The 24013-nt window shown below is 37.1% G+C and overlaps 1 protein-coding gene across 1 annotated transcript in view; it reads right to left on the reverse strand.

Moving 5' to 3' along the window:
* Myh15 (myosin heavy chain 15) overlaps positions 1-24013 on the reverse strand; it is a 147450-nt gene that overhangs the window by 41791 nt on the left and 81646 nt on the right. The window contains exons 26-29 of the mRNA XM_004643969.1: positions 23564-23654; positions 21213-21602; positions 9626-9752; positions 3566-3684 (exon numbers count right to left, since the gene is read on the reverse strand). Of these exons, the coding sequence (XP_004644026.1) occupies positions 3566-3684; positions 9626-9752; positions 21213-21602; positions 23564-23654 (727 nt within the window). The remainder of the gene's footprint in view (positions 1-3565; positions 3685-9625; positions 9753-21212; positions 21603-23563; positions 23655-24013) is intronic.

Here is a 24013-nt window from a genome sequence, read left to right on the forward strand (position 1 = left end):
GAGAGAGAGACAGAGAGAGAGAGAGAGACAGAGAGAGAGAGACAGAGAGAGAGAGAGACAGAGAGAGAGAGAGACAGAGAGAGAGAGAGAGACAGACAGAGACAGACAGAGAGAGGGGGAGAGAGAGAGAAAGAGAGAGTCTACCATTTTGCTCAACTGTTGTGTTTAAAAGACACAGCACCAGAAAAGAATATGCACTCTGGATTTGATGTGGTCATTCAATGCTGGGAATTGACCTCAGGACTTTCAGGACATTAAGTTAAGAGTGTTCCCAAGGTTACCGAGTCATCTCAGATCTGTGAATCCAAGAAGTGCTGCTGTGTAGAAGCCCAGGTTTGACAAGGAAAGGCATGCACACTCTCCAGGCACATGGCCACCAGAGACGCCTTGGCTGAAACCCACTAAAGGGAGCCAAGCAAGTGGCTCACCACAGAGTGTGAGAAGAACAGAGGCACCTGGTGGACAGCAGGCCAAACAGAACAGCGCAGGAATTGGGTGAGGCTTCAGCCCTCCTTCCTAACCTTTCTGCAGCCTGCTTATGAAACAGTCTTAGCTATCTGTGTCTCAGAATCCCGAGCTTTCAAATTGTAAATATGGTGTATAAACTTAATAAATCCTCCTGGGAAAACTGGATATCCAGGTAAAAAAACTAAATTACCTAAGAATGCTCTATCTCACAGTATACAAAAATTAACTCAAAATAGATCTCAGTGTAGCACCCACAGCCATGAAAACATGAGAAGCAAGCATAGAGAAAAATTTGTGACATTAAGATAGGTAAAGACATTTTGATTAAGTTGCCAAACAGGCAACAAAAGCAAAACAGAGACAGATGTTATTACATCAAGCTAAGAAGTTTCTGTAAAGCAAAGGGAACCGAGAGAGAGAGCTGAGAGACAACACAGAATGGGAAAAGATTGCGAAGTATTTATCTCACAAAGGATTAATTCCCAGAATACATAAGGGACCCAAAGAACTCAACAGCAAGAAACCAATAAGCGCATGTAAAATGGACAAATAATTTAGACAGATATTTCTCAAATGATGTACTTCAATTCATGAATTTAATTCATTCCACGATTCTGGGCAAGATGGCTGCATCTGTGTTTCTCATCCTGTGTGGAGTTTGTGAACAGAAGAAAAATTTTGCTGAAAGCTTCTGTTAACAAACTGAATTATTCACAAAAGAAGTGTTCATAAGCCAATATATTACTGTTCATGAAAAAATGTTCAATAACAGTAATCATCCTGGAAATGTAAGTCAAAACTACAATGAAATATCTAACCCTAGTCAGAATGGCTATCCTTAAAACAACCAAAAAAAGAAAAAAAAAAGCTAGTGAGAATACAGAGAACGTAAAATTTTCATATATCATTGATGGGAATGTAAATTAATATAGTTATTATGGAAAATAGTATAAGGGTTCCTCAAAACACTAAAAGTGAAATTATATATAATCAACAATTTCACTTCAGCATACATATCCAGAAGAAATGCTAATATCTGTTCCTCAAACAGACATCTGACCACCCATGTTTATTATAATAGCATGCGCAAAAGAAGGCAACCAACCAATGAGCCAACAATAGAACGATGAATATGACATGTCCTCTCTCATTTGCAGAAACCAAAAACATTAATCATGTAGAGGCAGAGAGTAAAATAAAGGCAGTAGAGGCAGAGCATGGATAATGATACCAAAACACCGACAGGCCAACCTAATTGTAGCGTTATATGAAATAGAGCAACTATAATCAATGACAATTAATTGTGTGTTTCAAAATAACTAGAGCTTGAATATCCCAACATGTTGAAATGAGATGGAACAATATTTGAAGAGCTGGAAATGCTAACTGCACTGATTTTATCATTACACATTGTACATATGGTTGAATCACAATATTGTATCCATATATATGTAACAATATTATATGTCAAGTTTTAAAGCTTTATTAGTAGACATTTGCAGTACTTACTGCTTCCATTCCTTGGATGGAGTTGTTACCCCTATATAACCTTAATTCCATTTTCATCCTCTTGCCCTGTCCTCCCTTCCTTGTCCATCTCTTCATCCCTTCCCCATTTCAAGAAGATCTATTTCCCTACTTCCTACTACATACCTCTTGATTTGCTCTTTATTTGTTATGTGCGCTATCCACATAAGCAAAACCACATGATGTTTGAGATTGTGTATCTGATTTATTTCACTTAACATGATGGCCTCAAGATACATCCATATTCCTACAAATGACTCAAGTTTATCTTCTTTTATTGCAGAGTAGTACTCAGTTATACATAAATACATTTTCTTTAGCCACTTATCTGTTTATGTACCTCCCAATGAATTATACTGTTATAAACACAGTTATGTATATATGTAAACTAGTGTAATCACTATGGAAATCAATGCAGAGTTCTTCAAAAAAATAAACCTAGAAATTTTTTGACCTAGCTATTCCCCTTCAAGGTAGCTTCCCAAAAGTGATAAATTCATCATATTACAATGATATAGTTCAATGCTTAAATTTTAGAGTTTTAAAAAATTTATTCATTTGGTACAAGGTCTAGCTACCCAGCTCTTAATGATCTTCTTCTCTGTCTCCCCATGTGCTAGTAAAAATGTACAACATAGAAAATAAGGAGACTGATAGAAATAAAATGGTGAAGTATTTAAAAACAAAGACTTGCCTCCCTTGCACGAGTTTTTATCAGAACATGTAACTTTACAACGAGATCACACACAAGTGAGATGCAACAAGGCTCTTTGAATACGAATGAAGAATTAGACTTAAATGCTGCGGCTCTAAGAATTCACACCCATATTAGTAACTAAACTTTTCCTGGGGTCACTCACTAACAACATTATATAATGTAGATGATATTATATAAGAGATAAATTATATGTGACTGATTTCTATAATTTTTTTTGTATTTAGGACAGGGTGCACAGGGTGTACAGGGTCTCACTGCATAGATCAGATGCCTAGTGATTCTCCTATTTACAGCCTCCCAAGTGCTGGGATGACAGGCGCGTGTCACCACACCCAGTCTCAATTACCGTCTCAGCATGCCCTGGGGACTGGGCTGGCACGGCAGGCCAGGGGATCGAACTCCTGGCCCCTGTATCTGCCTAAGCAGGCACTTTAATCCACTGAGCTATTTGGCTGGCCCATGTAATTTATTGACAAGTTAAAAGTAATATTGGGCTGATCTAGCCCTGTTTATTTTATCCCAATCTTTTTATTTAATTATGCTCTTTTGTGGGCAGTTGAGATTCAAACATAGAGGCTTTCTGACTTTCTAGTGAAGAAATAATGCAAAACAGAAACACACATTGTGCTTGCTCTAAACCTGACAGGCTATAGACATGATTTGAATCTCTTAGGAAGATCCTTGAGGCATCAGAGTTCTTTCTGGCACATAAAGGTCCAGCATGGGTTTTCCCATTACATCTAGAACAGTTTCTCTTCTTTCACATGAAAAAATGCTGGGCTGACTCACCATGCATTGCTTGTTTTTTTAACATACAGTCAAGCTATTGGTGAGAAAATAGAGATGTCTTACTCTGGTCTTCTCTTCTAGCTGACCTCTCAGTTCTTCAATTTGCCGAGTGAAGTGACTCTTTTCCCTAGAGAGCTGATTTAACAGAGCCTCTTTTTCTTCCAGCTTCTTTAAGAACTCACCTATGGAAGGATTTCACAAAATAAGTTAATCCTGGTTTTTCTTAGTGATATCCTTCTTCCCCTACTTAACTTACTGATATGGGCAGCTGGAATGACTCCTATCCTAATATTTTGATTTTTAGGAAATGAACTGGGAGTCTTGCTATTAGTAAGACTAACAAGGCAGCCCTAAAAGAAGAGCTGATTTTTAATAGTAAGTATGAGTAAATAATAGATGATATTAGTGACTGCTTATGGAGAGTCTTCTATGTTGCAGGCACTTTATCTATGTTACTTTAATTCTCACAACTCCTAAATACTTTAAGTGTTATATTCCTTATTTTATAGAGGAAGAAAATGTTGCAACTTTATCAAATATGACTGTGGAAAGCAATATAGATAGCTCATTAGTGGAGGAAGCTGCAAATTAAGTTCTTATTCTGAAGAAAATTTTTTTCTCCTAGGCCATGCTCCCCTGTTTATCATGCTTGGCTCTACCAATTTCTGGTGGCATAATTTGTATATAATTACAATTTCTGCCTAATTTATAAACTGAAGACAGTGAGGTAATGCAAGATGAAAATTAAGGGAGTATAAATGTTTACTGCAGACTGAATTGCTCAATAAATATTAATAATAATCATTATATGGCAAGAAATGTGGTTGATGAGAGAGGAAAATTGTACAACAATCTAAACTATCTCCCTGCTTAAGCTATTTGATTAATTATAGCACAGATACACCAAGGTTATCACAAATGGTTCAAAAGGCTGAGGCAAACCCAGACAAAAGTAGTTGTTTCCATTAGTACAAGCAGTTCAGCACTAAAACCCCAGCATATTCTGCAGAGCTCTGGGTCCAATCTTCAGTGCAAAAATACAAACCCCATTATACTTATGGTTCTCACTTTTCTGCCTACAAACTAGTTATAAATCAACTCTCTCACATTCCTATAAGGAAGAATCTGGTTGAGTAGATTAAGCAATTCCCAAACATTTTTGGTTTCAGAAACACTATTCTGCTTAAAAAAATTATTGAAGACACTAAAGAAATTTTGTTCATGTGAGTTTTATGTTAGTGGTACATATGAAATTAGAACAGAGAAGCTTAAAATTTGTAATAATCTAATTTAAAATAATAATTAAAATGGCATATAGTATTAATATTTAATATATGTAATAGTAAAGGAGGAGATCTATATTTTTTAAAGCAAAATGATGAATGACATAGCTCTACATATTATATTAGGTAACAGACACATGGTTGGAGACATGTAGTGGCATACCTAATAGTCTTTTTTAGACATTTTGATTATTTGATAATGTACCAAAGCTCAACAAATGAAAGTCTTTTAAGAGTTACTAACAATATGTAACCAAACTATATGAATGAAATTGTTTATTCATTTACATTAATTAAAATCAAATGATAGGTCTTAAATTTAAATCAATCGCTGTCATGTTATTTTGTTACATCATGCAGGGGTTATTTGAAAAAATATATATTCATTTAACATATTCAGTTCTTCTAAATGTTGATGCATTTCCATATACACCATAAAAAGGGAGAATAAAGCTTTTTTCCTGTACTCTTATACGGTCAACATTTGTGACACCAGCTGTGACTTCCCTACACTGTGAAATTTGCCAGTGGTTAGTACAACTTAACTCATTTATGCACTTATTGCCTAGAGATAGCATCAAGTTCATGAGGTGAGAACACAGTTCATAAGACCTCACCCCACTCCAGATGCCAATCACAAGTCCAGATGGCCACCAATACTTCTGACCTATTAACTGACTCTCCCCTCAGATTCAATTAAGTTGCTAAGTTAGCTTCACAAATTCAAAGAAACTTACTTACACTTGTTTAATAAAAATGATGCAGATGACAATCCAGTTGGAGGAGATGCATAGGACCGGGTACAGGAGAAGGAGTACAGAGGCTCCATTTAGGCGACCACATTTCAGGAACCACAATGTGTTTAGCAATGACAAAATGAAGCCTACTTATTTGGGGGTTTGGGGGAGGCCTTGTTCTTTAGCAGAATCATTAAATCATTAGTTACTGGTGATCAGCTAAACTTTTAGCCATTTTTCCTCCTGAAAGGTCGGGGTTAGGCTGAAGGTACCAAAGTTCTAATAGTGGCCTTCATCCTGAGGCTGTTGCAGCCACCAGTTATCTCATAAGCACACAAGACACTCATCACCGCAACCAATGTAAGAGTTTTAGGAGCAGCGTATCAGGAACCCAGGATAGATGAATATGTTACATGTATGGACATATATAATAAATCACAATATCATATACAATATAAAAATGTGTTCTTATCACCAATGGTCTCATCAGAATCATTTTTAAGAATTCAAATTCTTCAAGCTCATGGTAATGTATGCATATTTTCCAAAACTCATGTTTTGCCTGAATACTCTTATTTCTTGGGCAGCACATGTTGTCAGTTGTTTTCCTATAGTGGCAGGCATCCTTTGATCACACGTATAAGCTTGCATAAGCATAGTTCATTTGTTCTTTCAAGTTAAAGCAGTACTTTCTGAAAAAACCAGCAACGTTCTTTGACAATCAAATATTGCGCTTCAATCTAAAACAAATTCTTTATGCGTATTTCTCACGCTGTCACATAAAGTATTAAAAGGTTATATATGGGTTTATAAGTAAGATATAAAAATTGACTTTTTTTCCTTCATTAAGGAGCTTCTTAGTTTTTATTTTTTTTAATTTATGTATTTGGTACAGGGTCTCACTTGCCGCTTGGATTTATAGTGATCTTCCTGTTTTCAGTCTTCCCAGCTCTGGGATTACAGGCATGTGCCACCACACCCAGACTTGGTTGCCAACTTAGCTGGCCCAGGGGTAGGGCCAGCACAACATGAGTACCAGCGATCTTACTGGGTATGGAATCCCTGTCCCTAAGCAGGTACTTAGTCCGCTGAGCTATCTCACTGGCCCAAGGAGCTTCTTAAATAAAACTGACTTTTTAAATTGTGAGTTTATATTGGTGAATACAATGACTATTAGCACAGTGCAGAGCTGGCTAGCCCTGTGATAAGGCTCTAGCAATTTTAACTATTAGTTCCTCTGCACTATCAATACAAATGAAAGAAGAATTTAAAAGCACATACAATCTAAGTATTATAATGAAATAGCTAAAACCTCATAGACCCCCTTAAAGGTCTTGAGGAATGCTGGGAGTCTGTGGACCAAACATTATAAATATTTGGGTGAAACATCCTACTTAAAGAGATTCTGAAGAAGTACAAATCCATTACATGATTGAGGCTAACAAAACAGTTGTGTCATAGGACCAATACCAAATTACACAGATAAATCATGTTTACTCTTGGTGTCCTCTGGAGGCAGAGTATGAGCAGCTCACAGGACAGGGCGTAAGAAAGAGTCTTTGGCAACAGCAGAAGAAATGCAGTGAAAAGCCGGGGGCATGGAGCTAATGAGGCAAAAGGCAGCTCAGATATGCACATACTTCGATTTAATTTACACAAAAGCAAAAGGCAAATGTAAAAATTAAAGGCTGGAATAAAAAGATCCTATATCCTAAGCAGAATTATCAGATCATACTGACTTCATTTCACTCACCCACTAATTTCCTTATCAAAATAATGAGTAGCATGTTAATCAATAATTATGAGGAAGCATCAAATTTCTATTAAAATAAGTTTCATACAAAACTTCCTTCAGAGCTATAGACACTAATGTTCTCTGACTTTGTTTTGAGGCTGTGAAGGTTACACTGATATCCTCAATAGCACAGAAAATGAAACTGGAAGATTTGTAACAAGGCCAAGTGCCGCTCACCTGGTTGGCAGTGTAAGAACAGTCCCATAGGATGCTCTTCCTGCAACTTAAATATTTTCACTTTTCTAGATTTCTAGGTGTTTAATTTTGATAAATGATTTTATTTTACCTTTCACCCTTGTTAACAGAAGAAGTCTGAGATTTCCTAAATCTAGTTATAGATGAGAAGTTGTGAGATAAGAAAGAATAAATTTATTTTGACTACAGCTTTGAGCTAAAGCAACAAAGAAAACTACACCACATTACTTTTCTGTACATTAAAGAATGGTCCTTAAAGAAATAGCATTCAACTAGTAGAACCAACCAGTCAAACACTAGCATGTCTTAACTTTCCAGTGTAGGAAGCAATAGCTTAATGTAAGTGATCATACATTATAAAATATCCTAACTTTTTAGATCTGATGGGCATTTTTCCAACTAGTTTTCCTCCTGGATGCTTAGGAAATTTGTTCTAAGACTATTTTTTTTATTTTTGTCTAGCCTCTCAATCCTTCCAACAAACCCTTTCATTTAAGAAATGTTATTTTAGTATACTAGATGTAGTACCTAAGAAAAGAAGTGTCTATTTAATTCAGTTGTTATAGAGCCTGAATGATGTTTACTCTCTGTGTAAAAGTCTGTGCCTCTGGGCATTAAAATGCATTGTGTATGTTCACTGAGTTAGGAATTCTGTGCTGGAAATAAATTTCTAAGAATACTAATTATAGATAGGTATCTATCGACATTCTATTCAAAGGAAAAAGGGCAAGTAACAAGACAAGACTAAGTAAACTATCATTCATCTGTTTGATATATGAAGAGATACAATGCAAATTGTTTGTAAGTGACCAAAAATGCAAAATATAAAAAGCTTGTAATAAATTTAAAAAGAAAACCACAAATATGTTGCTACAAAATAAAAGGTTGGTAAAAACAATAGCAATTGATTACAATATTCATGCGACATTTGTTTTAGTTTTAATTATTTGCTAAAAGTTTACAGAGCTCCAATCAGTACAAGGCAGTGGTCTAGACAATTGACATATGCCAGGGAACAGAACAGAGTCCAGCCCTCATGGAACTTGCTTTTTTGGCAGATGGAAGTAAAAAAATATTTTTTTATGCCACAAGTAGGAAAATTAAACATAGGTGACAAATACAAAAAGAGAAAACCGGAACATATCAGCATATTGAGCATATGAATTGAGAGTGCTCCAGTGCCGACTTTCAAAAGGACTAGCCTACCTTTCCCCAGATAGCTACTTGATTAACCCTTATGTCCAAGTCTTTGCAGAATTAGAAAGGAGTTCCAGGCTGAGGAAAGATCCAGGCCAAGACTTGAACATAGGACTGCATCTGGTGCATTTGAAGCACAGGGAAGAGGTCAGCATGGCTAAGGCAGAATGAGAGATGCACTATGACTTAGAAGAGGCCAGAAAGATAAGGAAGGGCCACTCCTTTAGGCCAGTTATGGCAAAGCTTTTAGAAATCAGTTGCCCACACTGCAACCCAAACCCCACTTATTTATTGCAAAGTGCTAACACTGCACTTAATGCCAAGTGCTTGGCTGCTGGGGACATGCTGGGGTACCTTGGCTCATGTGCCCACAGAGAGGGCCCTGCATGCACACTGCCACACAAATGCCATATGTTTGCCAACACTGGCATAAGTCGTTGTGCAGATTATGGCTGTAATTGAATATAAAAAAAGATGTAGGTTTATTATTACAAATTCAAAAAAATGTCTATTGAAAGGGGTAAAGTTGCTGGGGACAACCCACTCGGGCTCCCCTTATGTCTCTCTCTCAGACAGAAGCTTTCTTTTCCCCAATAAATACATTCTGCTCTTTAAAAAAGAACTATAGTTGTCTGAAAATAAAAGTATCATGTCATGTTTTGTAGCCTGCATGGACAAACCTTACTGTCCTCTGATTTTGAGAATGTCTTCTACCAACCACACAATTACTTTTGCTTTTGGCAGGATACCCAAAAGCAGCATTTAAGTGACCTTTCCCAGAAAAAAATATTGCCTGTGGACAAGGGTAACTAGAGGCTCTATTCCTCCCCTACAATCCTATAATCCACCAATCTGTGGGTAGTTACCCTCTGAGTTGTTCTCCAAGTCTCCCAAGTGAGGTAGACAATTGACTTACCACTCTCATTCTGTAGCTTTGTCTTCTGTGCTTTCAGGTCACTTGCCAACCAAGTCACTTCGTCTAGTTTTTCATTTGCTTCATTCAAGCGCACTTCATATAGACTACAGAGTTTCTCAGCATTTACCTACAATTTGAGAAAGAAGGGTTAACTGTGATGAATTAGCTGCACAAGGAAAAACTGGGTATGCTGTTGTGTATATTTAGATGCCCCCCCAAATTTATGTACTTGTAGGTACAGTGTTGGGGAGGTGATTAGATGGTGGGGCTATACTACTTATCAATGGATTGGTTGACTGATAATACCACAGTTAAATATCATTTGAGAGGTAAAGCCTACTTAGGGAAGATGGGTCACTGGGGATGTGGTCCAGGGCTATCTGCCTCCCTCCTCCTTTGATCCACCTCTCTCTGCTTCTTGCAGGCCATGCTATTAACTGTTTCTTCTTTGCCATGCCCCTCTGCCATGCTGCCCTGCCTTGGTGCCAATCTATGATGGATTGAAACCTCTATGAACTGTGAGCCAAAGTAAACCTCTCCCCATTAGAGTTGTAGGTTTTGGGTATCATGTCTCAGCATGAGAAAGTAATGAAGACAGGTAGTACTGGGACCTGAATGACCTCTTTCACAGCAAAGTCCTCAACTAGTGTCAGAAAATCATCCCAAAATTTAAACAAGTATGCTGAAGAGGCCTATCCTTCTTATAATATGAATGTTAGTGAAGAATTTCAACTCTCTGTGTAGCAGAAAATGCCCACTCCAGCCAGTCTGTTAGTTACCCAGGTAACACTTCCTGTTACTTTGAGTCCTAGAAATGGCTGGTCACCATGATACATAGCTGGTTACTACAATGCATACTGTAAGAACCAATCAAAGACAGCCACGTATCCTGCTTTTACACTGCCTGCTTGCTTATCCAAGCCACTGGAGATCACAGCCTGGTATTTTGGGAATGACCCTGATCAGTGCCCATTGATTTAAAATAATTCTGCCCCAAAATTCTGGTTATCAAGCCTTTCACAATAACATTCAAAAAGTGAAATACTTAGGAATTAATATAATGAAGTAAAATATTTATATAGTGAAAATGACAGTACTCTAAAAAAAAGTAGTCAAAGATGAATTCAGAAAATAGAAAGATTCCTTGCTTGTACATAGGAAGATCCAACATTGTGAAAATGACCATATGTACAAAATTGTTATGCAGATTTAATGAAATCCTGATTTTGAAAAAATGCCATTAGTATACCACACAGATCTAGAGAAAAAATTCCTAAAATTCATCTGGAGACAGAAGAGACCTAGAAGAACAAAAACAATCTTGAACAACAAACAAAAAGCAGGAGGCATCACAATTCCTGACTTGAAATTGTACTACAAAGCTACTGTGATAAAAATCTGCATGGTACTGGCAAAAAGTCCAGACCTGAGGATCAATGGAATAGATCTGAAGATGCAGACACAAATGCAAACACACTCAGCCACCTTATATTTGCTAAAGAGGCCAAATATGTTCAGTGGAAGAAAGATAGATTCTTTAGTAAATGGTGATGGAAAAATTTGGTTTCCACATGCCAAACACTAAATTACACCTATGTGTACCACCATGAACTAAAGTTGAAATGGATCGAAGATTTAAATGTTAAAAAAGAAACACTAAATATCTGAAAGGAGAAAATAAGTAGACATCTTGAAGATATAGTGGTATGCAGTTGATGAACAAAACCCAAATTTCATGGGAAATATTTCAAAAAATCAATAATTGGGATCCTATCTTTTTGAAAACTTTCTGCTTTTCAATAGAAATCACCAACAGAATAAAAAGAAAACCTACAAGTTGTGGCAAAAATTAGTCAACTGTCCCTCAGACAAAGGACTTCTATCTAAAACATATAAAGAACTTAAAAAAAATCAGTCCCCCCCCCAAATCAAAAGTCTGTCTGATCAAAAAATGGGCATCTGAAATGAATATACACTTCTCAGATGAAAAAAATAGAAGTGGCAAATAAATATATGAAAAAATGTTCAATATCACTGGTCATTCAAGAGATGCAAATTAAAACAGCAATGAGATTCCATGTTACCCCAGAAAGAATGGCTATCATCAAGAAGCCAAGCAAGAATTCTGGCGAGCTTGTGGGGGAAAAGGAATCCTTCTCCACTGTTGGTGGAAGTATAGACTGGTACAACCATGATAGAAATCAGTGTGGAGATTCCTCAAAAATCTATGATTATAAATTCCATTCAACTCACCTATTCCCTTCCTAGGTATTTTTCCAAATGAACTAAAAAGGGAGTATAGACTGGTGTGACCAGTGTGGAAATCAGTGTGGGATGCCTCAAAAACTCAGCACTGGAGGGTCCATTTGAACCAGCTACTCCCCTTTTTGGTATTATTCTGAAAGAATTAAAAGCATCATACCACAGCGATATATGCACACTCAGATTTCTAGCAGCACAGTTGTAATAGGTAAATCTTAGTAGTAGCTTGAATTCTTATCTACAAGTTCTGAAATGTTAAACTGATTTTACACAATAGTGAAACTCATCTAATATTCTTTGAATGCCTTCCATCTGCTCCAAGGTTGATGGTAATAATGACACTAATGATGATAATACTAGCAACAGTTAACACTTAATAGGTGCTTATTACTTAGCAGCTCTCCTCTAAACTCTTTATGTGTATTAAATTTAAATTCAAGTGTCAGACCTATTTATCCTTTATATACAAAAACAGGGAGAGGGAGATAGCTCAGTGGAGTAAGTGTTTACCTGGCAAGTGCAAGGTCCTGAGTTCAATCCCTGGTGCCACACACGAAAGAAAGAAAGAAAGAAAGAAAGAAAGAAAGAAAGAAAGAAAGAAAGAAAGAAGGAAGGAAAGAAGGAAAGAAAGAAAGAAAGAAAGAAAGAAAGAAAGAAAGAAAGAAAGAAAGAAAACCACCAAAATAAAGTGGCAATTCAAGAGCACTCTGAAGCCTAAAAGGGTGAAAGTTAGGGATAAGCTCACAGTCTCAGTGTTAATCTCACTGTCACAAAATAGCAACTGGAAAAATCCAAGAATATAAAAAGTTATATTAAGGCTTAGAGCCCTAAAAAAATTTCTGGATCAGCAAAATCCTTGACCATCTTTACCCAGCTGGAGCCAACACCGTACTGAAGATTGCTGTCTTATGCGCTTACCAGAGTGAGTGATCTAAGCTCCCTAGTACTCACACCTTCTTATCACTGTAAGACAGTTCTTCACCCACATTAGATCCTGCATAAATGCCTAGATCACTCAAGTCATTGCAGACTTTAATGACATGTTTACTGATGCTCAGTGATGTTTACTGAGATTTCATTTCTAATTTCCTAATATTCTTGATGCCTCAAGTTCATTTTTTAATCTGTTAAAGATATTACTTCCCAAAAGAGTGAAAGACATCATATTACAGTGGGCGTTATATGCACTCCCGTATTCATGGCAGCAAAATTCAGATAGCTAAAACCTGGAAGTGACCTACATGCCCACCAACAGATGAATGGATGAAGAAATGACATACTGATATATAGTGGAGTACTACTCTAGCATAAAGAAGGATCAACTTGTGTCATTTCTAAGAAAATAGATCTGCCTTGAGACCATCATATTAAGCAAAATAAATCAGACACATAAGCGTAAATACCACATGGTTTCTCTTATATGAGAAAAAAAAAGCTAAAGTACAGATAAAGAGCAAAATAAAAGATAATATAAAATAAGGAAATAGATCTTTTTGAAGTTGGAAGGTGATGATGGAATCAAATAAGGGGTAATAAATGAGATTAAAGAGAGAATCAAGGGCCGGGGGACGGCTCGGTATGACAAGCACTTCCCTGGCAAACACAAGAGTCTAAGTTCAATCCTTGGTTCCACCAAAAAAAAAAAAAAAAAAAGAAAGAAAGAAAGAATCAAGATGGTTTCGTATGTGTACTAATGTCCCACGAGGAATGTAATCATTATGTAAAGCAAGCATGTGCTGATAAAAATAAAAATAGGAAAATAAAGTTATTACCTACTGATTAGCAAACAAGGAACAATACAGGTCCCTGCCTCCTGGGAGACCTACCAGGAACACCATGCAGCCCTGCCTCACAGATGTCCCACCGAGAAACAGGCTGGTTGGTGATCATGAACCCACACCTGGCAGAGATTCAGTGACTAGGTCCTTATACAACTCCACCAAAGTCATGGAGACTGTAGGGTTGACACTAAAGGACCAGCGTGCTCAATTATCCACATGCTCCACACACTAAAACAAAGCTATGATAATGAAAATGTAATAGTATTTAGTTTGTTTGCATTTTTAAATCATATTTTGAATACTTACCATGCTTGCCCACACTTGCAAATATGACTTTTATAAAGTTGGCCCAACTCAATTTTCCCCCAATAACACACTTCAAAATTTCAACTTGGCTTCATCTTATAAATGGGAAAAGAGTATCAGAGAAATTTACTATCTTGTCCAAATTCACAAAGCTAGTTAAGTTTCAGAATTGATATTTGGACTGAAACTGTCTGTGCAGATGCAATTTAAAACAGGGAAGAAAATCAAAGGAGAAAAAAGAGTCAAATATTAAATTATTAAGCACCTTTTAAGGAGAAATGGAAACAACGGAAAAATAAAGAATCCACTGAGTGGGTGCACTGGTGGACTCAAATTCCCACAAACCCTGGACCACTGAAGAAACTATATGAAACATGGCCAAGTGTGTGGTCTTTGTGTAGCAGTATTTCTGATAATAAATGACAAAGTTTGAAGGAACAGGGCCACAGGTAAGAAATGGGACTTCTGTATATTTTAGCCTCGAATGTGCGTGTATACACCTGCTCAGAAAATATGACAGGGTAGCAGTCTCAGTAAGACCACTGTGAAGCATCTGTGGAAAAGGCAAGCAAGAAAAGCACAGAGAGACATTCTTCATCTTTTCAAGCCACATCCATGTGGTGACAGTCCACTACTGGGAGTGGTCAGGTCACTTGAGTGAAGAGACATAGCACATGCCTTTAGGCATAGCGTCACACAGTGAGTAATCGTGTACGCCTAACTATTAGCATAGTATTACTATAAATTTCTGAAGCATTTTTATAAGCAGGAATTATGAAAGATAATGTGGATATTTATACAAAGATAGCCTTTTGGGGATATAGCATGCAAAAGAGTTGTACCTTCAAAAGAATTTCAAATTTAAACAGACAATAAAGTTTGATTCCAGGGAAAAGGATGATAAGAGAATAATGCACATGCATCTTAAAGCTATTTCTTAAAATGATGTATACAAAGTTGCCTCCCTGAAATTCAGAAATGCAGGAACCAATGGGAATTCAAAATAATCAAAATAACTATAATAATCAAAATGGCAATAAGCCTATTGCTTCTAAATTGCCCTGGGCCTCTCTATGAGAATAATATGCTCCTGAAAATACTTCAGCATTCACTGTACCACTGAATATCATCATTCCTTCCACTGTAACTTGAAAAAGATGAAGTAATTCAAATGGAAGTTTGGAATAATGCATATGTTTTTGAGAGAAAACAGAATCAATTTATCCAGCAAAACATATTTAAAGCATCACCAGAATGTGGTCACCCACAGCATCACAGTTTGGAGTTGAAGCTTTTCTCTACATAAACCTGTGTGACCCTGGACAAGTCACTGACCCTGGTGTCATATGAGCCCCAAGGGGCATATGTGGAAGTTAAAGCTAGTAACTTCCAAAACACCATAATCAAAGCAGAATGAAGCCTAGTTTCTACCTAGATTCTTTCTTCTTAGGTGAAATTAGACTGTAAAATTTAGCAGTATAAGAAGACCCAATAAGTTCTATAAGAGTTCAATAATAAATAAAATTTTAATATACTAAGGTTAAGTTAAACATTTCAGACAAGAGAATTAAAGACAACATATTGGTTTTAAAAATGCCCATTTTGAGGAAGGCAAATGTTTTAATTTGCTGAAATGAAGATGTTGAAATCAAAGTAATATGCTTCAACCCTGGCATGCCAAACTAAGCTCAATCAGAGCATACAGAGTGCCTCTGAAGGTGGAAATTAAAATCTCAAATGAAAGGCTGCCCAGGATGCTCACCAAGACCCAGCGAGTGTTTCTGGCAGGCCTGAGAGCAGCACATTCCTCCCTTTGTGTAACCCCTGTCTTTACATCTTTTGTATAACTGTGGGCTTTGCAATGCAACCTAAAATGTAATAGGACATTCCTTGCTTTATATAACCCATGCTTTGTGTAAATGATGGCCTTTGTGTAAATGTAACCTGGGAAGCTTAAACTCCCTTAGCAACCCATGATGTTACCCAACCTTCCCCATCACATATACTAAATTTTTGTACCTCCCCCTTGTTCTCTCTTTAAAAGACCCAAGATCCCACCAGGCAGGGATGACTCTTTGGGAAAGATCCCAGTCAAGGCCAATGGTACAAATAAACTGGCTTTTAAACCTTTGCAGAGATTGAGGGAGTAGGCAGGTGATATGGTATACTCTTGTGCAGGTTCCTATGGATTGTGACTGGCAGGACTCACACAGACTGATTCTATAGTGATTATCAAACTCTGGGACTTCTACCATAGGCTTTTGGAACACTCACTTTTAGTGCATTGAATTGCTGTATAATTAGCTCAACTATCCTGTGGTTACCATGCTGTGTCCTATCTATCCCAGCCTGGAAGCCAGAAAAGTTGAGCGAAGAATCTTTCCAAAGACTCCTTCTGACTGCAGCCATATAACGTTGCCAAGCCCCAGAACCAGGTGGTGTAATAGCAGTGTAACTAACAAGATTCTCAGATGATTTGTTGCACAAGTGATAAATAGAATACCGTTCCTTTGTCAGAGATACAGCAGTTAGACTGATATGGAAAGACTTCACTTTCCACTCAAGACATCTTCTCCAGTTTCCGAGGAAATGTATAGCTATTTGTGTCTGTTTGTTGGAATGGAAGAAAAATGATTATGTGAAAAAAGATGTTATTCTATGTGAAACGGGAAAAGAAAATATATAGGGAGAAATCGCATAAGATGATCAAAACATAGGGTGAATGTTTAAATGGTTTTAAAAATTTATACAGTAAAAGACACTTCACCACTTATGCCCCTCAGTATGTTCCCCTTTGCTTTGAACACACTTCCGTCATCATTCCTCCACTTTCCAAAGTGGCTCTGAAAGTCCTCTTTCATGTCTTTGTGAGGTATAAAAAAACCCAAAACAGCAACTGTTACTGCTAAGCATCATCCAATGGAAAGGCAGGATGGGCTCACAGCAACTTCATAGTGTATCCTCATCCACTCTGTCTACTGGATCTTATACCTTGAAACTTTTGGTTCTTCCCAAGAGTGAAGTGACTATAAAGTGTAAAAGGAAGGATTAAAGTCTTAGGAAGGATGTTTCATTAGTTGTTTTCATATTACTAAATAAAAAGCTGTGGCAATTTTCAATTTTCTTATTAATGGGTTTATTTAGCTCCCAGTTATAAAAGTTCCAATCAAAGAATGGAAGCCCCATTGCTTTGAGCTTCTTGCAATGGAGGCAGATAGCAATAACATGGAGCACATGATCAAAAGCCTGGAAAAGGAAAGAGGTGGATCATGTACTATATTATGATTCCTTAGCCCTCACTAATCAAAGAACCTACCCCTAGGCTCTGCCTGCAAAGACCCACAGCATCTCCAGTAGTATCAAACCTGGGGACAAGCCTTTGACACATAAACCACTGGGGAATACTATCCATGTTCAAAGCATAGAAGATATTATACAAACTAAAATAAGTGAATTTAAAGAATAAATTCATTCTTAGTAGCAATGAAATATCAGAGGACATTAGAAAGGATAAAATTCTTGATTTTATACTTTATTTGTATGAATTTATGATAACTTGAACAGTTTTAGTGTTTTAGGGGTCTCTGCTAATATTTTAAGAAAGAGAAGCCTTCCTGAGGATAGAGGAGGTCCATGGTAGAGCAGGGTGACAGTAAAGAATTTCAGAGCATTACTTGGGCAAAGCTGGGGTAAAAATAAGCTTATAGTATCAAGAATGTTTACAATATCAAGAAACAACAGAACCTATAGACAAGAATACAGAAGGAGAAAGAGAAGGCCCATGTTTTGACTCAATTTCCATCCCAAGATCCCTCAGGGAAGGGAAGCATGGCAGGATGGCAAAGTTTGAATGTGTACCCCAAAGTTCATTTGTTGGAACTTATTTTCCAGAATCACAATATTAAGAGTTGAGCTTTTAGGAGATAATTATTATGAGAGAAAATAGGTTTGGTGGCCTTTAAAAAGAAATATAAAGGAGTATTCATCCTTTCTCATCTTTTGTCCTTTTGCCATGTGAGGACATAGCAAGAATCACTGTCTTTGAATCAGAGCTCTCTCCAGACACCAATATCTTCCAGTGCTTTGACTGTCAGCTTTTCAGCCTCCAGAACTATCAGAAAGAAACTGCTGCTCATTCACAAGTGTTTTGTCAGAGCAACACCATCAAAGACAGAAATTGGTATCACACATAGCATGTTCATGCTACAAATACCTGGAATGGCAGAAGTGGTATCACAAGCAGGTAATGATCAGGTGGAAAATTTGGAGGTGCACGCTAGAAAAACCCTAGACTGCCAAGAACAGGAAATTAATGGTCTGCCAGTTAATCTTCATTGCCAATTTGCCTCATTTAAGAGACTCCTGAAGAAGTGATTAGACTTTGAGGATACCAATCCCCAAAATGGATTAACCCATAGCTGAATGGACTATTTGGGGGGCTACTTGGAGGAAATGGGCCCTGGAGGTGAGAACTTGGAAATCTGTCTGGTCCCTGGCCCTTCTCTGCTCTTTCAGCTCTGTGCTTCTTGGGTAGCATGAGTTAAGCAGCCCTCTAACAATGATGTTTCTGTCTTAAAACCAGCTGACCAGAGACTGAAATCCTTAAAGCCATATGCCAAATTGCACTTGTCCTTCTTTAAACTGTATATGTTTAATATTTTGTCCCAGCAACTAGAAAACTGACCAATAAAATATCAATACGAGAAGCAGCTGCATCCCCAGAGTTAGCACGAAGTTTGGAGTCTTGAGAATTAAAGTTATCTCTCTCAGTGACTTTAGACAATTCATTAAGGTTCTCAATATTCTCCAGGTTGCCAAGAAGATGGTTAATAGTAGTCATTTGTCATTTACTTATATTACTCTATAAATACAAGAAAGAATATTTATTAGCAGTGTAATAGTTCACAACCCTGCTCTAGTCATATTGCTTGTGTTATAATACAAAGGTAAATTCTAGGAAGGGCTCAGAAAGAGAAGTGCTGCAGAGAGACAATTAGTCATTTTAAGAGATGATTTAAATGATGTGATCAGAATAAAAATAAGGGCAGCACACATAAAGACAGTAAAGGCCACTCTATTGATGTCTTAGGACTGAGAAATATCTTTTTTGGAAACTGGAGGAAAGATAGCCTTTGTTATGAAGGGGCAAAACTTGTCTGGCTTGTATTCCTATCCCAACATTACAGAATCCAGAATACACATGCAATGAATTAAAATATTTGGTAAAGTTATCTTTAGTCAATATATTCAGGGTACTGCATCATCTCTGTAGACTGCTGATAGTAAAGTATAAAAGAAATGAACTAAGGACAGAATGTATAATGAAAAAGGATTCAGAACTTTTAAACAATTCTCAGCTTGGGCAAATGCTGAAAAGTTAAGTATAAAAACACCAATGGAAGCATTTTATGAGACTAGTATGGGCACAGAGATGCCAGATACTATCTCACAAGATAACAAAATATCCCTATGGTATTTCTGAGATCTTTATAACTGCCCCACCCATTGGTCCAGACAGTCAGAGCCTTTAGAGTAGTTTCAAACAGATGATCTAGGTTGCTTGTGGGACTTTAAGACTCACTGCACAGGGATGCCTCAAGTTCTTCTGAACCAGTGTGCCCAGTGTGGTTTCAGTCAGTGCAGAACTCCTCAGTTACCCATGCTGTTGGCTTAAGCAGGTCCAGTTATATGGCATCATTCTAGAGGGTATAGTGGGAACCCTGATGGCAGCCACATGTCAGTAACTTTGTAGATGCACACACACACAAAGACCCAGTAGAGACACAGTTATATATACCAGACTTCAAAGGATGGTTTGGAGAAGCTTGAGGTTCAGGCTGAGAGCTGCCACAAGAGTATCTTCACTCGCTCTGTATCTAGTGGAACTAGGTGGAAAGGTCGAGTCTCATAACCCCAGAATTACTGAGCCACTGGTGTGCATGTGAGCCTGGAGGAGCTATGGGCACCCAGTACCCATCCCTGAGAGCTGCAGTGTGGGCTGCACTTGGCAAGGAGTCGAGAACTTCCTGTCATATCCACTCCAATGTATCCACAAGCCGGAAAACGGAGTGAAAGAAAAGTATTCTTAGTTTTCAAGATTTAATGTTGCTTGCTTTTTCAGTTTTGGATTTACTTCGAACCCATTACCTTTTGCTTCTTTTCTCTTTTAGAATGGAAATACTTACTCGATGTTCAACTCATCACTATTTCAGAAGGACATGATTTTATTTCACAGGCTCACAGCTGGAGAGGGAACTTACTGCAGGATGAATTGAAGTCTGAGCCTCTCTCATGTCTGATTTAGATGAGGCTGGACTTTAGACTTCTGAGTTAGTGATAGAATGATGCGAAACTTTTAGGACTTGTCAGGAGAAATAGTTTGCTCATGGGAGGACATGAATGTTTAGAGGGGTGGGAGTGCTATGATCTCACTGTATTCCCACACATTACATATGTTAGAAATTTAATTGCCAAGAAAGAGAAATACAATTTGATGGTTTCTTTCTGCTCAGTGCAGACTTTTCAAAGGATTAAGTTAAACATTTTAAAAACTACTCCATATTTCTGAAACTATAATTTATCCTTTCTGCCTATACTTTATGAAGATCAAGATTTTCCTGTAGGGTCTTCTCTTTCCAAGGTGGCTTTACAAATTTGGGTAGCTGATGCTGCAGTAATGAAGTACTTGCTTTGATTAACCAAAAGTGAATCTTGGAAGTTAGGGTTTCTGCTACCCATGATATGACAGTAACTATTCCACATGGGAGCCTGCATTGTATAGGGTAATGGGCTTCACTAAGAAAGAACATGTGACAAAGCTTTCTTCTAGTACTGGTTAAAGAGATATCAGAGGGCATAAAGGGAAGACATTTTTTTTCTTCTAGCAAAGGCTAGCTGTGTACACTAAGCAAGACCTGGAATTCTCTGGGCCTCTGGAAGTGCTCACGACACCAACTCATTCTTGAAGTGATGCAGAGTTCACTTCTATGTCCCACTTACTAAGATTCCTAAAGAATCATAGGAATGCAGTGGAATTCTAATAAAACCAGAAGTCACTTTGAGGTCATACTCAGGTATATCTAGGTTCAAGTATAACTGAAATAGGCTAATCTAATCAGTTTCAAAACTGATAGCCTGCATTATCCAATACCTCAAGTTATTATTCTGATTTTTCTTTTCCTTCCCCTCCTCTTGTTTCCATGTCCAGAAACCCACAAGGAGAAATTAAGAGTATCTACCTTAGCTCTAGTCATCTGCTCAAAACGGGTCAGGAGGTCATCCACTTCTAACTGTAAGTCACTCTTATCTTTTTCCAGTTTCTGCTTGACCTGCTGTAGATTTTCTATCTGGCCCTCGAACTCAGCCAGGCTAACTGCATGTCTCTTTTTCAAAGAGGCAGACATTGCCTCATAGTGCTGTGTGGTCTTTTCCATGTCTTGGTGAAGCTTCTGAAATCTCGCTTCTTGGTTCTTAGTTATGTCCAGCTGAGAAAAACTGGCTCCTCCAGCCTCCTTCATCCTCTCATTCAAATCTTCTAGGTCTCGGGCAAGGTTGTCTCTCTCTCTCTCTACCCTGGCCCGAGTGATCTTTTCATCTTCCACCTTCTCCTTCAAATTCTGTATCTGATTCTGGAGCAACATATAATTTTGACTTATAATAAGTACATTTGATAAACATTCTGTATTCAAGAGATTTATTGCACTTATCTTTTCTTCTTCTCATGACAAACAGGTAAGACATTTTTTCATTCCCAAATTGTGATTAAAGAATATAGAATATGTGTACATTAAATCTTTTTGCCAAGTCAATCCAATGTCTGAATTAGAATTTGCATTTCTTCCTGATCTCTCAGTCCTTAGTGATAAACAACATCATTACATTATACATGGAGAGAAAATCTTACTAAAGAGCACCTCCCAAAGGAACAAGAAGCTATTTTTCAAACAAGAAAATATTTAAACATAATTTATAAAAAATAATGGGTGAATTTTATTTGAAAAACACTACTCATTGATAATTTGTCTATCTGACAGTCTCAGCTGTCAAGGACTCTGTAAGAAGCTGACTGATCAAATAAACATCAAATTCAAATAACTTACTTTTGAGGAGCATCAATTTAATTTTACACACAATTCTAACAAACTGAGTGATGTGGTTTTAGCCTGTAGGAGATTTCAAGCAGTAGGAGATTTGCAGCAACAAATTAGAATTGGTGGAGGATCAGGGCTTAATAATGTCAATATAAATCTGATACCATTAGAGGCACAATTATTAGAAAAGGAAAATTGGTAAGAATGCTCAGAGCCCAAAATCCTCCTAGCATTGGGGCAATTAGCACTACAAGTCTTGATAACATCATTGTACTAGAGCACAGTGAAGTCACTAATATTCATTAACATCATTTCATGTAACTAAGCATGTATTACAATGGGGAGGATGAAGGATACACTCTAGTTTATAATGTTTTCCTCCAATTAAGTAGGAACATCGTGGCCTAGAGAAAGCTTATACTTAAATCATATCAACTAGTCTGTAAGTTCTGTAGATGAAATATGACAGAGAGCTACATATGATTTCCACCTGCAAGTAAACGTGATCCCCTGACTCTACTTATCATGGATTATCACTCATAGGATTCAATGCATTTAGCACGAACAATGCTGTCCCTGAACCAAACATTTCTAAAATATTGCTTTGGAAATAATCTTTGGGGAAAGTTTTGAAGTAGTAAAATTTGTCTTTTGGATAAGTTGGAAGTAATTACATTTTCATTTTGGATAAAGTGAAGTGTCATTTGAAGATAAGCCTGATAAATATGACAGCCACTTGGTGGATAAGATTATTTCTGAAAATAAACCATATTCACAAAGCATGAAACTATGTTATTTGACTCAAATGTTTCAGGAATATCAAAAACAGAGTTCCAAAATAATACTGAGTGATGGTTATATTACTGAGACATTAACGCCCACTTGTACGTACACATGCTTCTGTGTATGCATAATTATTTTACATTTTATATTTTTTCATAATAAAAGTTGTGAAGTAGTATAAAATAGTCACATGGTCTAAAACTTATAGCTGCCAGTTACCAAATAATGGCTTAAGTCTAGAAGTTGCAATGCGATCACCCATTTTCAGCATAATTACCCTCAAATCACAAAAGTAATCATAAAAATTAAATTACCAAAAATGAGCACATACTATAGGTCATGCACTATTCTTACCACTTAAATGTATTATTGTATTTAATAATATTAGCTGAAAAGATGCCAGGATTAATAACTAAACATATCCATGCCCAGGATTTTAGCGCACTGCCAACCTTGTTCATACCAAACATTCAACAAATAAGCTATTTATTGCTATTATGCTCATGACTAGAAAATATAAGCTTAAAAGTAATTTCCCCTAAGGTCACCCATCTATGGAAGGCAGTTTGGTTTCTTAACCACTGCTCTTTCCTCCTCCTGTCTACAGTTGGGTAGAGGTCTCGGATACCTTGGCAGATCACTTGTCAACGGTGAGTCATCAATCATAGTTCATAGACTGAAACACAAATGCATGTAGAAATTTGAGAAATGATCACCTGAAGCTCTCTAATGATCTTCTGGAGCTGAGCCACCAGGCTTCTCTCATTTTCAACCTTTGAATTCATCTGACCCATTTCTAATTCTTTCCTGTTTAGGAAAAGGTATAAAGTGTAATTGTTCAAGAATAATATCACATTTAAATATTTTTAAATTACAGACATAACATATAAATACATTCTTGCTATAAAAACTCAACCATTACATCTCCATCTGATGTCTTCTTGGCTATTACAACCAATCCTTGTTATTTTCCTCAAGGGAGCCACTCTTATGTATTTGTGACACATCTCTCTAGATTTTTTTTCCAAGGATTCACATGGTTGTGTGTAGGTTCATATATGTAATTGTAGAAGTAGTTTCACTTTTTTTTTTACTTTCAGTTATATACCTTTGGAAGTATGGACCAACAATTCATTCTTAAATCAAACTTATTCTTTTCCAAATAA

Source organism: Octodon degus, unplaced genomic scaffold (genome assembly GCF_000260255.1).
Source record: "Octodon degus isolate 3935 unplaced genomic scaffold, OctDeg1.0 scaffold00187, whole genome shotgun sequence".
In the NCBI taxonomy this organism is placed as follows: domain Eukaryota; kingdom Metazoa; phylum Chordata; class Mammalia; order Rodentia; family Octodontidae; genus Octodon; species Octodon degus.